This window comes from Boleophthalmus pectinirostris, unplaced genomic scaffold (assembly GCF_026225935.1).
Source record: "Boleophthalmus pectinirostris isolate CB_2022bp ecotype Guang Dong unplaced genomic scaffold, ASM2622593v1 HiC_scaffold_17, whole genome shotgun sequence".
Classification (NCBI taxonomy): domain Eukaryota; kingdom Metazoa; phylum Chordata; class Actinopteri; order Gobiiformes; family Gobiidae; genus Boleophthalmus; species Boleophthalmus pectinirostris.
In genome coordinates this window covers 30,392,538-30,409,310 of record NW_026571115.1, presented here as the reverse complement: position 1 = coordinate 30,409,310, position 16,773 = coordinate 30,392,538, and the positions used below count along the sequence as shown (strand labels likewise).

General features: G+C 41.2%; 1 protein-coding gene across 1 annotated transcript in view; it reads right to left on the bottom strand.

The window, feature by feature from the left end:
* The window catches only part of cacna1ia (calcium voltage-gated channel subunit alpha1 Ia), a 493,137-nt gene that overhangs the window by 151,297 nt on the left and 325,067 nt on the right, over positions 1–16,773 (bottom strand). Inside the window, exon 11 of the mRNA XM_055153099.1 lies at positions 11,003–11,188. Coding sequence (XP_055009074.1) covers positions 11,003–11,188 — 186 coding nt within the window. The remainder of the gene's footprint in view (positions 1–11,002; positions 11,189–16,773) is intronic.

Genomic DNA, 16,773 nt, shown 5'->3' with positions numbered 1-16,773 from the left:
TAGTTCTTCATTTTGTTGTGTAGCTTTGTACGATACTAAAGCAAGGGTGTACTAAATTTAAATCTGTAAAAGGCATAATTTGGAACTCTTAAACCTGCTTTGTGGTACCTTCCTTCCAGTACGTTGGCTTTGGCCTACTTTCGAGTTCACCGTTCAAGCCAACTTGCGTCCGAGCAGATGGCGGTGCATCCTGTGTGCAGCTAAAGCTAGCCCGGGTGCACCGCATTTGGCATTCTGACGACGTTCGTGCCGCTCGGCTTAGGCTAAACTTTGAATCCGCTCCATAATTGCCTGGAAGAACGGGAACGTGAGCGGAATGTGCGCACGGTGAGTTTTTACAGTGATGTATAAAACAGAGGCGTGTTAAAGGGTCAGCGTGTGGCCATCGCTTTTTCTATTTTACAAAAGGTGCAACAATCACAGCTGAACCTGGGTTGTGTCTTAACCTGCATATCGAGGGAGAATGATGAGAAATTACAGCGGTTGCCATAACAATTAACAATTTAGTGCAGGAATAATGAAGAACTCAAAATGTTGTGTGTAAAAGGAGGCTGAAACTGCGACTTAGAGGACACATCCAAGTTTTTCCTCATTCTCAGTAAATGCTGCTTGTATCAGAAAGGGCATCTGCAGAAGTGTGGTGGCCGTGATACGCAGGGGTACATCGTCCAATAACTTCTTCTCATCTTTTTGTATAGAAAAATAACAAATATAAAGTAGCCTACAACTGAAATGTCAAATTGGAGCTGGCAATGGTGAAAACAACCTGCAAAGGCTTATGATATCTGCGGTACTGTCCTATAGTGACCTGCGACATAGGCTGATCTCAGGACTGAACCGGGAGGACTAAACCCGGACTAAACCAGGTCTAAACCAGAAATGAACCAGGACAGGCCCTGAGCTGCGTCCACGTAGACCGTCGGGTGACCACAAGAGAAAGGACCAGCGCAGAGGTCCGCACCACACGGGGCTAAGTGCAGCAGTTGTCTGATCTCGCTTTGTGGACACCCTGATCTGTGGGCTCGGGGTTTCTCTCTCTCGCTCTCAAGTCCAAGATTAGTCCTGGTTTAGACCTGGTTTAGTCCTGGTTTAGAGACCTGGTTTAGTCCTGGTTCAGTCCTGGTTTAGATCTGGTTTAGTCTGGTTTAGTCCTGGTTTAGTCTGGTTTAGAGTCCTGGTTCAGTCCTGGTTTAGTTTATCTGGTTTAGTCCTGGTTTAGGTCCTTAGGTCTGGTTTAGTCCTGGTTCAGTCCTGGTTTAGAGTCCTGGGTCCTGGTTTAGTTTAGTCCTGGTGGTTTAGTCCTGGTTTAGGTCTGGTTTAGTCCTGGTTTAGTCCTGGTTTAGTCCTGGTTTAGTCCTGGTTTAGTCCTGGTTTAGTCCTGGTTTAGTCCTGGTTTAGGTCTGGTTTAGTCCTGGTTTAGGTCTGGTTTAGTCCTGGTTTAGTCCTGGTTTAGTCCTGGTTTATCCTGGTTTAGTCCTGGTTTAGTCCTGGTTTAGTTTAGTCCTGGTTTAGTCTGGTTTAGTCCTGGTTTAGTCCTCGTTTAGGTCTGGTTTAGTCCTGGTTCAGTCCTGGTTTAGATCTGGTTTAGTCCTGGGTTTAGTCCTGGTTTAGTCCTGGTTTAGTCCTGGTTTAGATCTGGTTTAATCCTGGTTCAGTCCTGGGAACACATGCTGTAGCCTATGATTTATGTTCTGTAGGTGATTATAAATGCCATTAATGATTATTTCTATTTGTGGATATTATAGTTGTGATGAGCAGTGTAAAATAATAGTCTTCTGTATCTGTTGATTATTCACATATGTAATTTGTCATTTACTGTATGATAATGCAGTTTATTATTTATGGAAACATCTGAAATAAACTTATCATCATCGAAATATGTCATGTACATATCACTATTTTTGTTATTGTTTTTGAATCTTGTTGTACCTGGCTCAAACAAATAAATAAATGAAAATATTACACTCTAAAAATGATATCTGCATCAGTTTGAGGGTCACGAATCACGTAACCCCACTTAAAAAATTCCCACTGCACTACTGGGCTTGTGGCATAAAAATCTGCCAAACCAACATGAGTGGTGAAACAGAAAGTGCTCCCCTGTGTTTTTAAACTGTATACACCTTCACTAGAATCATTTCAATAATTTGCAGGCCTGGAATTGCCAAACTTTGCAGCTACAGCTATGGTTTTAACCCAGTCGAAATGGCTTCACTCCTCAGAAATAGACTTTCCATGTCAATCTCAACTGAACAAAAAGGCAGTTTATGGTTATTCTAGTGTACTGTAGATTAACTGAGTTTAATTGGGGTTAAAAATTACTTTTAACTTTAAAACTACCACTTCATGACATCACAAGGTTAGAGTGACCAGACATATTTATCTGTGACTGTCCCAGTTTTGAGCTCTGTGTCCTCTGTCCCAACAGATTTATCCAAAACCAGTGATTTGTCCCAGTTTTAAACAAGAACTGCCCCAGGTATTCCTATTTTTGACCAGTTAGATTTAAACCAGGATAAACTAGGACTAAATTAAGACTAAATCAGGTCTAAACAAAGTGGGTCTTAACTAGGACTAAACCAGGTCTAAATCAGGCTATCAGGACCAAACCAGGTATAAACTAGGTAAAAGCAGGACTCAACCAGGTCTAAATTAGGACTAAACCAGGTCTCAACCAGGCTTAACCAGGACTTAAAGGTTGTATGGAGGATTTTTTTTTTCAGTTTTAAATTGTCAATGAAAGTTTAAAATACCATTACAGAGACGCAGCAGCCTTGTAATTATGATGACCAAAAAAAAAGAAAAGAATGAAAACCCATCAATTGTGGACGTAGTGAGGCCAGATAAACATGAGCCAATAGACAACAAGGCTGCCTCATTTTCTATTGGCTGTTAGGTTGTCAGTCAGACTCCCTACATTTCTAGTGTAACTGACTTGCTGGCGCGCGGGGATTACGTGGTTTATGCAGCGGTTCTTAGAGGCTTTTTCAAACTGTCGCTTCCTCGCAATTCGCACAAAGTTTGTCGCGATGGCGGACGAGAATCCACGACCAGTTCGCAGCAAAAGAAAGTCCGTTTTCGAGGTCGCTGAAAGAAGAAGAGGAGTGGAAAAGGAGCGAAGACAAACTGAGGTGATTCTTGGAGATCCCTTCCAGAGAGACAAAGGGTCTAAAAAGTGACGCGTCGGTCGCTAAATTACTTCTAGACAGGTCACTTCAACAGTAATTCGGAACAATTACACAGCACAAGTGTGATTTCTGAAGTAACGAGGCGGGGGGAGGTGTTTCTACTGATGGAGCTGTGGAGGAGGAAGGTGGTGTCATACATGCACAACATTTGTAAAAGGACTGTCGCTGTATTTCACTTCCCTTAAAAAATCCTCTATACAACCTTTAAACAGGTGTCACTATTTTTGATACCAGCCAACACTTAAGAGAATATATTATGTACAGAAAAAATAAAAAATGTGGCTGTTTGCTGCAGGTTTTCCAATCAGTGGGAGCAGGTAGAGGGTACTCTTGGAAAAATGATCAAAACTTTAAACACAACAAAATCCAGGCAACTCTCCAAAGAAGTAAGGAAAAACATAGCTAAAAGGCCTTTGCTTAGACGGCCAAAGCCAACATGTTTCAATCACACTGGTCTTCATCAGGGCTTAGTTGATATTATCATGTGTTGAGCAAAAATACAGAATAAACATGCTTGAAAATGAGTATAAGACCTGGCAGACCTAGGCTTTGTCCAGTTCAACGGCCACATACAGTCCTTTGGTTGACTTTGACGGCCCGTTTAAGCTCATTTGGAATTACAAAATAAACATGTTTCATAATTTTACCTCATGCGTGAAATAAAGCTGCACTGCTTTTATTTTAGAGGTGTTTTTTTAAATGACATTTTTTGTAAAGGCAACTTCACTTATTCATCTTACCAGCTTGTCAAAACAATGCTACTTACTGCTTTTTTTTAAACAAATACTACTTATTACTCTTATGCAGAATTGAGTTACCGTATTTTCCGGACTATAAATCGCTCCGGAGTATAAGACGCACCAGCCAAAAAATGCATAATGAAGAAGAAAAAAACATATATAAGTCGCAACGGGCTATAAGTTGCACTTTTTTCGGAAATGTATTTTGTAAAATCAGAGACCAGGAACCGACATTTCATCTTGAAAGGCAAATTATAGTAAAAACAATAGAACAGAGAACAACAGGCTGAATAGGCGCTAATAAACGTAACATATTAACAGTTATTCAGATAATTATAGCATAAACAACAGAACACAAGATTACCAAACTCACAATCTCACTCCAAATCACTAAATCCATTGAATTCTTCGACCTCGGTGTCACTTCTGCGCAACCTCCGGAGGTAAACTGTTACGTGCCACGGGAGCCTAGGGGGTGGCACGGTAACTGAAAAAGATGTTAAAAATGAACCGGGAGTGGAACAAAACGGGAAGCGCGGCGAGGTGAAAAAAGAAGGATATTTATTACCAAAAAAAAGTGCTAAAAAGGTGTACAAAACGTAGATAAAGGTAACACAAAAATAAACAACTAAGGAACGCTGCAGCGGAGGACCCACTGGTCACTCTTCATGTGTTGGCTCCAGCTTTTATACTCCCGCTGATCAGGCGGACCAGGTGAGGCTGATCAGCGGGGCGGATCGGGGGTGGGTGGATCTGAGGTGGGGTGAGGCAAGAAAAATACAATGAGGACAGCATCCGTCACATAAACCATAGATCCATGAGGTAAACAGAGCGCCGCTTCCTCCTCTGTGTAGCTGTCGTCAGACTCAGCATCAGTTCCAGTTAGAATTATTCCGGCCTTTCTGAATCCCGACAGGATGGTTTCGGCGTCACTGAAGTCCAGGCTTTGTCGATCCATAAAGTGACTTCAAGGAAAGTTTCATGGTTCACCTGCCCGGTTACTGTGAAGCTGTGTTCTCCATCCCCACTTTCCACCAGTCCCTCACACGTTTCTCACTCACTTTCTTTCTGCTGCTCGATTAACGTTTTCGGCTGCATATTTCACTATTTGCAGCAAGACAGTGACTTTTTCTACAGGAGACATGCACAGTAGAGTGCGAAGTGACAGTGGTACAGGAGTAAAAGTACTACTAGATACTGACACACAAGCCTAGAGCCTCTCGCGGCTGTCAGTCTGAAAATTTTAATATATGTCGCACCGGAGTATAAGTCGCAGGAAACACCCAAACCATGAAAAAAAGTGTTACTTATAGTCCTAAAATACGGTAAGCATTTTTGCCTGGTCTTCCACAATATTTTCTGTTTCTCATGTGGCACCATGGGAAAAAAATAAATAAATAAATGCCCACCCCTGGTATAAGGCAAGAATGGAAATTGTTACAGTCTCTTTTCTATATATTTCTGTTATTTTATCGTTCCTCAACCCAGTGTGTCCCAGTTTTTGAGTTATAAAAAATCTGCTCACCTCGCACAAGACGGAAGCGAGCATTTGGCGACGCAGACAGCCTAGTTACACAGGATTACCCCGACATGTGTGCAGGAAACACAACACAACACCAGGTATGTTTTTGATGAGGAAACACGGGACTCTAATCCAATACTGCTGTAACAAAACGGCTGTCTAGGGGCCGCTACCTGTTAACGGGAATGCAGTCCTCCCCTTCACGGCGCAGATGTATTTTTAAACAGCGGAGACACCTGAGAGACAGTCTGCAGAGAGCCCCACTCTTTTTATAATTGGACCATAATCCTATTGTGCGGCGCAGAGCGTGCACGGCCCTGTGGCTACTGCTGCCTCGACTGTAGCCAATGTACTGCAATGATATGCTTTTCCAAGAATCCATATTGTAAAGCGCGTACTAGTATTTGTGCGTTTTAGCCCGTGCACATAAGTAGACGTGAAATCGACCATATGTACTTGTGCTCGCTGGAACACTACGCGGACTTATGTAACACTGAAAATTATATCCGCTATGAACACTGTTGGGCAAGTTACTTTAAAACTGTAATGTGTTATTTATGATTTGTTACTGTCATTTCAAAGTCATTTGTTACATTACAATATTACTGTGTTTAAAATGTAAAACATTACACGACTATTGCAGCACTTTAAGTTATTCTCACTAAAATAACCGCTAAGATGCTGAACTTTTGCGCCGTTTTGGACTGAACCAGGACTAAACCAGGACTAAACCATGGACTGAACCAGGACTGAACCAGGACTAAACCAGGGCTGAACCAGAACTAAACCAGAACTAAACCAGAACTGAACCAGGACTAAACCAGAACTGAACCAGGACTAAACCAGAGCTGAACCAGAACCAAACCAGGTCTAAACTAGAGCTGAACCAAGACAAAACTAGGACTAAACCAGGACTAAACCAGAAATAAACCAGGTCTAAACTAGAGCTGAACCAGGACTGAACCAAAACTAAACCAGAACTGAACCAGGTCTAAACCAGAGCTGAACCAGAACCAAACCAGGTCTAAACTAGAGCTGAACCAAGACAAAACTAGGACTAAACCAGGACTAAACCAGAAATAAACCAGGTCTAAACTAGAGCTGAACCAGGACTGAACCAGAACTAAACCAGAACTGAACCAGGTCTAAACCAGAGCTGAACCAGGACTGAACCAGAGCTGAACCAGGACTAAACCAGAATCAAACCAGGTCTAAACTAGAGCTGAACCAGGACTGAACCAGAACTGAACCAGAACTGAACCAGGAGTAAACCAGGACAAAACCAGGACTAAACCAGAGCTGAACCAGGACTGAACCAGAACCGAACCAGGACTAAACCAGAACTAAACCAGGTCTAAACCAGGACTACACCAGAACACTAGGATTGATATGTAATTGAGCTGTGAATAGAGGTGTGAATGATCGACATTTACACATATCATTAACTACTGTCTTTAAATCTGACTGTAAAGAGGCAGAATAACAATAAATGTTGCCTAAATAAACCCAATTTAAAATCCACTAGAGCCAAACGTAAGTTTTTTAAACAATTCAAGATTTACAGTGAATTTTTACATCACTAAATATATCAGCGTTTATATCGGCAGCACCAACTCCCATTTTATTGGTATCATAACGGCCGCAACAAAATCCATATCGGTTGGGCCCTAGTTTATTCAATTAATGCTGGTTTTATTCTACAAAACTATAATAAATTAACATGATCGCCTAAAATGTTAGACAAGCATAGTTTAAGTTGGAAACGGGAAACAGCCGTTATCTTTTTTTGTTTTTTGTTTTTTCATTATTTAAAAAAAAAAAAAGAAGAAGAAGCATTATCGTTTCTTTTTTTTTTTTTTTTTTTTTTTTTTTTTTCATTTTGGTCAGAGACAATGAATGAAGGGGATTTTAGTTTGTTTTCTTATTTTTGGTTTTATTTTGAAAAATGAACGATACATGGATTGTTAGTGCTTCTAAGCTCATCTGATTTCTGATTGTTCACATCTGCGCAGGTTTTGACAAGGACAATTACACACAAGATGGCGAACTAATGTGGCAAAGACGAAACGGAGTGGAAAATGATAAAGATTGAAAGAATTCATTTAAAATCGTCGCCGTTTGTCTTCCAGATCCAACAGTGACTCTAAAACCCACTGATTAACAAACACATGTCACCAGGTGTTTTTGCGATCAGATTTCCTTTGTGCTGTAAACACACACTAAAATCAGATCTTATTATTGGGTTATCTGATTATTCTACCAAATCACAGCCTCTCAACCAATCATCTCTCATTTCTTTCATATAAATAACCTTTTTCATTGTGACATTTCACTAAGATATTGAAACCCTCATTCCATTTCCACCACAGCAGCAGAACCATCAGCCACTTTTTCGTCTTTTTGTTGACTGTTGATGACAAAATAATAGTAATGGGCAAATGAGACGGAGCTCCGGAGCACGTTTTGTTCTTTCTGAAACAAATTGCTCCGAAGCGCTGCCTCGGAGCTCGTCTCGCAGCAGCCGCTCACGTGACCAAAGTGTCGATGTGTCGGTCCCTCCCCCTACTGCTTCGCTCTGCGTGTCAATCGCTTCAGTGTATCGAAGCGTTTCATTGGCTCGGCGAATGTTCGGCTCTGCGATTGGTTCAGATGCTTCAGAGTGTTCAGCGCACTTCTGTGGTTTGACAAGCGCTAAACTGCTACAGCAGGGGTGGGCAAACTAAGGCCCGGGGGCCATATGCGGCCCTTTAATCTTTTTAATCCGGCCCCCTGAACTTGAATAATAATAATAATTTTCAGTGTTTTAAAGGTCATTTCAATAAATAGTAAATATTGTGGGACTTGAGAGACAGATATTTTGTTATAATGCTTTGTAATGATGTTTAAATATGGGATATTTCAATAACATGGGATATTTTTTTCTCTTATGAGATGGATTACCAAAAAACTCCTTCCATTTGCTCCAGGTCTGGCCCTTCAATCAAATTTTAGAGCCCTTTGTGGCCCACGAGTCAAAAAGTTTGCCCACCCCTGTGCTACAGTATAAAAGATGCACCAATATTTCTTTAAAATCTTGGGTAGTGAGGAGTATTGTGTGACATTAGTGGTGACTTTGGTGACATTTGGCGACTTTTGGCATTTGTTTAATTTTCGATGGCATCTACAAGTGGAAAAAAAGCGGGTCCATGGTTTGGGATCACTTTGATCTAATTCCACCAAACAAGGTCACACCTATTTTCTTATTTACAGCAGCTATTTATGTTGCTCTTTACATATTATTTTAAATCATCATTATTATTGTTGTTGTTAGGTACGGTGTCGCTCTGCACACAAGTATTGTCTTACACTAACAATACTTCATCGATGCTGAGACGCCTGGTGCCAGTGGTTAAATTTGTCCACTAGAGGTCAGTGTTTCTCCGAGGCCTCAGACACGTCGAACCATTTGAGACAATATTGCGACTGAGGTGTCAATGCTTCACGAGGCTCCATTCGCCCATCACTACAGAATAATCTTAGCCATCATTGGTGTAGTCTAGGTTAGTGTTGTTCTGATATTATCATTATTTATTATTATTATTATTATTATTATTATTATTTTATTTTTATTTTTTTTTATTTAATACAATACTACAAACCACATAGCCCAGCCATTCCCAAAATCTGTAGAGCTGTGGACCCCCTATTTATCAGTAGATTTTACAGGAACCCCCTAATAGTAACGCATATACAATAAAAAAAAAAAAATAAATTACAGGTTGTCTAATATATACAGGTTAACAGTACATATTATAATGTCTATGGGCTTAATACTGACTTAAAGTAGTAAATAGGGATGTAGCAATAATCGAAACATCGTGATATCGAATCGTCAAAAGTCTCACAATAATATCGTAGGCCTTCCCAATATATTGAATATCAAGTGTCTTTGCTTAAATTCATTGTTATCGCGCAGCTATAACTAAAAGAAACATAGGGAACTACATAGACCATGATCCTTTGCTCTGTTTCAGTCCAATTTACACAATGAAATTACTTATTAAGCACTTCAGTAAGTTTTTCAGTAAGAGAGACTCCAACATTTGCCACTTTCAAATCCCACACAGCGGCTAAAAGAAAACCAGACTTGTGGACACTTTTAGTTTAGAACTGTCACTTGTTTTTGTTGTTTTCTCTCTGTTAAATTTGTGGTGTTACCTGCCGAGGGACTACAGATGGAAATTTGCATTCTTGCCATAATCTGTCATGTTTACACTGCAATGTTGTAGATGTTCATTAATATGCACTGTCCCTATTAAATAAATAAATAATAAACACATTTTCAATATTAACTTTTTGGTTTATGACAAAACCAAAGTCTTGTCAAGGCATTTATAAAGGAAAAAAATTGCATATTCACAAGTTTGTTTGCCTCCACAGAATGTTGCAATAAATATCGTACTGTGAGATGTCAGATCGTGACAATATCGAACTAAGAAATATGGATATTGTTACATCCCTAGTGGTAAATGAAGCAAATAAATGATGTAAAGTTAATTTTAAAGTCAAGCTTTGAGTTTGGAGGCCCCCTGCAGTGTCTCTGAGGCCCCACAGGGAGCCTATTGTGTCACACTGGCAGAAAAAGTTGGCTACTCAAGAATAAAAAATACTAAAACAGTAGCGGTGTAATGGTACACAAAAATCACGGATCTGGACGTACCTCGGTTTTGAGGTCAGGGTTCGGTTCATATTCGGTACAGTATGGGAACAAAATGCAAAACCATATGCTTAATGTTTATTTGTGTTTTTATTAAACTAACAATTTGTTTTAATATTATACAAAAGCACAAATAAAATAAGTGCTGCTTGGTAATATTAATAAGTTAAATATAAAATATTCTCAACTAAGCAACACATGTATGAAAAATTATAAAAAGAGATTCCGTGCCGTCCAAAGGCACAAGTGAGGACCGCAGTAGTTTTGTGAGAATTCACGTGATTTGGAGGGACGTAGTCAAGGCGGGGGGCAATTGTTGTTAAGGCGGCCGCCCTAACTATAAAGCACTGCGCCCCAATCACGGACGAGCCTTATGTGTAGCTGCACATGTACTGGCGGAATGTAAACACACACAAATTGCATGAACTCACTCGTGCACAACTGATCATTCCGTACTGAAACGGTTTGGCACTAATACATTTACCATTACACCCCTATAAAATATTAAAAGTATATCTAAAAAACTACCTAAGTAATTGAATCACTAAACTGATGTATTCTATATCAGTGTAACTAAAAGTGTAAGTTAAAGTGTGTCCCTGATATTCTGACAGCTATTTCAGAGTCAAATGTTCATGATATTGTCTTGATGAAGAATTGTGCAGATTTAAGAACTTTTACTTTTGTAATGAATCACTTTCCAACTCCAGGATGTTCATTCTAAGTGAATTACATTTCACAATATTAAATCTTCAGCTAACTCACTCGCGTCTGCTTTTGTCCCATATAAATCCTTTCTCCATAGACCGATCGATCGACTAATGACAAAATATCTCCAGCTCTAGTGGTGTCCTACCTGAAGATGAAGATGAAGAGCATGAGGAGCATACAGAAGGTGGCCACGTTGTCCATGGTCTTCATGAGGACCACGAGCTGTCTCCTCAGCGCGGGCATGAACCTCACCAGCTTTATGACCCTGAGGAGCCTGAAGGTCCGGAGCACGGAGAGGCCGCCGTCAGCCTGCCCGATGATCTCACACACGCTGAGGGAAAGAGACGGAGATGGTTAAAGGTGTGGAGAAGGAACTTGTGGAAGACATGTTGGTAAGGAAGAGTAAAAGCAGGATTGTCATGACATTGGTATTAAAGGGCAACAACACTAATGCCACAAAAAGATGGGTAGGAAATCATGAGAGAGCGAGAAAGAGAGAGAAAGGGAGAGAAGGAAGCTGAGAGAGAGATAAAGCATGAGAGAGAGAGAAACAGAGTCACACATAGAAAGACAAGAGAGAGAAAGAGAGAGAAAGGAAGACAAAAGGGAGAAAGACAAGGGATGAGAGAGAGAAGCAAAAGATAATGAGAGAAAGAGAAGGCATGAGAGAGAGGGACAGAAACAGAGACAAACAAAGAAAGACAAGAGAGAGAAAGGAGACAAGACAAAGTCAAGGAGACAAAGAGACAAGGCATGAGAGAGTGAAAGACAAAGTATGAGAGAGAGAAAAACAAGGAATGAGAAAGAGAAAGAAAAAGAGAACAAGGCATGAGATTAAAAAAAAAAACTAAGCCATGAGAGAGGGAGAAAGCATGATAGAGCAAGAACGAAAGAGGCAGAGGCCATAAGAGAGAGGAAAAAGAGAAAGCATGATAGACAGAAAGAGAGCTACAGAGAGAGGAGAAGCATGATAGAGAGAGAAAGAGAACAAAATCATGAGAAACAGAGAGATAGAAAAGGCACAGAGAGCGAGAGAGGCAAAGAGAGAGAAACCATGATAGAGAGGTGAGAGATAAGTCATGAGAGGGAGAAAAAAAGAGAGAGAGAGAAGGCATGTGAGAAAGAGAAAGGATGAGAGAGAGAAAGCATAAGGGTAAGACAGAAGGCATGATAGAGAGAGAGAGAGAGAGAGAGAGAGAAGGCATGAGATAGAGAAGGGATGAAGAGAAAGAGAGATAGAAGGCATGAGAGAGAGAGCGAGAGAGAGAGAATGAGAGAGACAAGGAAGCATAAGGATGAGAGAGAGAAGGGATAAGAGAGAGAGAAAGCATAAGGGCAAGAAAGAAGCCATGAGAGAGAAAGAGAGAAAAGGCATGAGATAGAGAAGGGATGAAGAGAAAGAGAAAGGATGAGAGAGACAAGGAATCGGCAAAAGGAAGCATAAGGATGAGAGAGAGAGAGAGAGAAGGGATAAGAAAGAGAGAAAGCATAAGGGTAAAAGAGAAGGTATGAGAGAGAGAAGGAATGAGAGAGAGAGAGAGAGACAGAAGGCATGAGAGAGAGAGAGAAAGGATGAGAGAGACAAGGAAATGGCGAGATAAAGAAAAGGATGAGAGAGAGAGAAGTCATGAGAGAGAGAGAGAAGGGATAAGAGAGAGAGAAAGCATAAGGGCAAGAAAGAAGCCATGAGAGAGAGAGAGAGAGAGAGAGAGAAGGCATGACAGAGAGAGAGAGAGAGAGAGAGAGAGAGAGAGAGAAAGGATGAGAGAGACAATGAATTGGCAAGAGAAAGCATAAGGATGAGAGAGAGAGAGAGAAGGGATAAGAGAGAGAGAAAGCATAAGGGTAAAGAGAAGGCATGAGAGAGACAGAAGGCATGAGAGAGAGAGAGAGAGAGAAAGGATGAGAGAGACAAGGAAATGGCGAGATAAAGAAAAGGATGAGAGAGAAAGAGAGAGAAGGCATGACAGAGAGAGAGAGAGAGAAAGGATGAGAGAGACAAGGAATCGGCAAGAGAAAGCATAAAGATGAGAGAGAGAGAGAAGGGATAAGAGAGAGAGAAAGCATAAGGGTAAAAGAGAAGGCATGAGAGAGACAGAAGGCATGAGAGAAAAGGCATGTGACAGAGAAGGAATGAGAGAGACAAGGAAACAGCGAGATAAAGAAAAGGATGAGGGAGAGAGAAGTCACGAGAGAGAGAAGGGACGAGAGAGAGACGAGGCATGAGAGAGTGAAGGCATGAGAGAGAGAGAGAGAAGGGGTGAGAGAGACAAGGAATGAGAGAGATAAAGCATGAGGGTACGAGAGAATGCATGAGAGAGAGAAGGGATAGGAGAGAGAAGAGAGAAAAGACATGAAAGAGAGAAGGGATGAGAGAGACAAGGAATTAGAGAGAAAGCATATAAGGGTAAGAGAAAGTATGAGAGAGAGAGAAAGTATGAGAGACAGAAGGAATGAGAGAGAGAGAAAGCATAAGGGTAAGAGAGAAGGCATGATAGAGAGCGATAGAAGGCATGAGAGAGAGACAGAGAAAGGATGAGAGAGACAAGGAAATGGCGAGAGAAAGAAAAGGATGAGAGAGAGAAAAGTCATGAAAGAGAGAGAAGGGATAAGAGAGAGAGAAAGCATAAGGGCAAGAAAGAAGCCATGAGAGAGAAAGAGAGAAAAGGCATGAGATAGAGAAGGGATGAAGAGAAAAAGAGATAGAAGGCATGAAGGATGAAGAGAGAGAGAGAGAAGGGATAGGGATAAGAGAGAGAAAGCATAAGGGTAAAAGAGAAGGCACGAGAGAGACAGAAGGCATGAGAGAGAGAGAGAAAGGATGAGAGAGACAAGGAAATGGCGAGATAAAGAAAAGGATGAGAAAGAGAGAAGTCATAAGAGAGAGAGAAAGCATTAGGGCAAGAAAGAAGCCATGAGAGAGAGAGAGAGAGAAGAGAGAGAGAGAAGGCATGACAGAGAGAGAGAGAGAGAGAGAGAGAGAAAGGATGAGAGAGACAATGAATTGGCAAGAGAAAGCATAAGGATGAGAGAGAGAGAGAGAAGGGATAAGAGAGAGAGAAAGCATAAGGGTAAAAGAGAAGGCATGAGAGAGACAGAAGGCATGAGAGAGAGAGAGAGAGAGAAAGGATGAGAGAGACAAGGAAATGGCGAGATAAAGAAGAAAGGATGAAGAGAGAGAGAGAGAGAAGGCATGACAGAGAGAGAGAGAGAGAGAGAAAGGATGAGAGAGACAAGGAATTCGGCAAGAGAAAAGATAGAGAGAAGATGAGAGAGAGAGAGAAGGGATAAGAGAGAGAGAAAGCATAAGGGTAAAAGAGAAGGCATGAGAGAGACAGAAGGCATGAGAGAAAAGGCATGTGACAGAGAAGGAATGAGAGAGACAAGGAAACGGCGAGATAAAGAAAAGGATGAGGGAGAGAGAAGTCACGAGAGAGAGAAGGGACGAGAGACAGACGAGGCATGAGAGAGTGAAGGCATGAGAGAGAGAGAGAGAAGGGGTGAGAGAGACAAGGAATGAGAGAGATAAAGCATGAGGGTACGAGAGAATGCATGAGAGAGAGAAGGGATAGGAGAGAGAAGAGAGAAAAGACATGAAAGAGAGAAGGGATGAGAGAGACAAGGAATTAGAGAGAAAGCATATAAGGGTAAGAGAAAGTATGAGAGAGAGAGAAAGTATGAGAGACAGAAGGAATGAGAGAGAGAAAGCATAAGGGTAAGAGAGAAGGCATGATAGAGAGCGACAGAAGGCATGAGAGAGAGACAGAGAAAGGATGAGAGAGACAAGGAAATGGCGAGAGAAAGAAAAGGATGAGAGAGAGAAAAGTCATGAAAGAGAGAGAAGGGATAAGAGAGAGAGAAAGCATAAGGGCAAGAAAGAAGCCATGAGAGAGAAAGAGAGAAAAGGCATGAGATAGAGAAGGGATGAAGAGAAAAAGAGATAGAAGGCATGATGAGAGAGAGAGAGAAGGGATAATAGAGAGAGAAAGCATAAGGGTAAAAGAGAAGGCATGAGAGAGACAGAAGGCATGAGAGAGAGAGAGAGAAAGGATGAGAGAGACAAGGAAATGGCGAGATAAAGAAAAGGATGAGAAAGAGAGAAGTCATAAGAGAGAGAGAAAGCATTAGGGCAAGAAAGAAGCCATGAGAGAGAGAGAGAGATGAGAGAGAGAGAGAGAGAGAGAAAGAGAAAGGATGAGAGAGACAAGGAATCGGCAAAAGGAAGCATAAGGATGAGAGAGAGAGAGAGAGAAGGGATAATAGAGAGAGAAAGCATAAGGGTAAAAGAGAAGGCATGAGAGAGACAGAAGGCATGAGAGAGAGAGAGAGAAAGGATGAGAGAGACAAGGAAATGGCGAGATAAAGAAAAGGATGAGAGAGAGAGAAGGGAAAGTATAAAGTTAAGAGTGAAGACATGAGAAAGACAAGGAATGGAGAGAGAGAGAGGCATGAGAGTTAAAGATAAGTCACAAGAATGAGAGAGAGCGACAGAGAGAGAAAAACAACATGACAGAGAGAGAGAAACAACATGACAGAGAGAGAGAAACGACAGCGTACGTGTAGGGAGAGAAAAAAACATGAACCATTCTGATGCAGGTTGCAGAATAAGGTAAACACACCATTTCTCTCAGCCAGACGATCGCATTTCCTTTTTCTTTTTTCTTCTCCGTGACCCATTTCATACCATAATGTTATTTCTACAGATTAGTCCATTACGCATCTTGTATCTGAATAAGTCGGTTTAGTTTGCAGTATTTGAAGTACACGCTGTATATTCATAAGGCCCAGAGTTTGTGTATTTGCTCTACTATTTATCACAGCAATACATTATCCGGTGCATATTTATCATAGCACTCTAATGGGGCTCAGTGGTAGTGCCGTGGCAGGGGGGGTACCATTTTGCTGAATACAGTTTACTGTCAAATTTGGCTCCGTGAGAACCATAAGGATGCAACTAGGACACGCAATTTTATCCAGCTGGAGATACTGTTGGATGAGAATCGCGTAGAAACTGCCAGTGACAGTTACATCCCGTTTGTGGAGCTGCTTTGCTGTAATATTTTTAATCCAATGAGTCCATCTTTCTCTCTCTGTCGTGTTTGTTTCTATGGGGATGTCATTGCTGTGCCTGGAATGTTACGCAGTGTGACATTAAACAGATCAATGTTACATGTGTTCACTTACAGGTGGTTTTTCGGACTATAAGGTGCACGTTTTTTATGGTTTGGGTGGTCCTGCGATTTATACTCGACTTATACCGTACGTTCCGCGCTCTTAAAGGTTGTATAGAGGATTTTTAAGGGAAAAGAAATACACCGACAGTCCTTTAGAAACACCTAGAAACACCTCCTCCTGCCTCCTTACTCTAGAAATCATGTTTGTTTACAGCCGGTGACTGTTCAGAATTACTGTTGAAGTGACCTGTCTAGAACTGACATGTCAGTTTCTATACCCTTCGTTTGCTTCATTCGCGCCGTCGCCGGAAGGAATCTCCAAGAATCACCTCAGTTTGGCTTTGCTCCTTTTCCCCTTCTCTTCTTTCAGCGACCTCAAAAACGGACTTTCTTTTGCGATGAACTGGTCGTGGATTCTCGTCCGCCATCTCAACAAACTTTGTGCGAACTGCGAGGAAGCGACAGTTTAAAAAAGCCTCTAAGAACCGCTGCATAAACCACGTAATCCCCGCGCATCAGCGAGTCAGTTACACTAGGAACCTAGGGAGTTTGATTGACAACCTAACAGCCAATAGAAAATGAGGGAGCCTCGTTATCTTTTGGCTGATGTTTATCTAGCCTCACTACGTCCACAGTTGGTAGATTTTCATTCTTTTTTTTTTTTTTTTTTGGTCATCATAATTACAAGGCTGCAACGTCTCTGTAATGGTATTTTAAACTTTCATTGACAATTTGAAAAAAA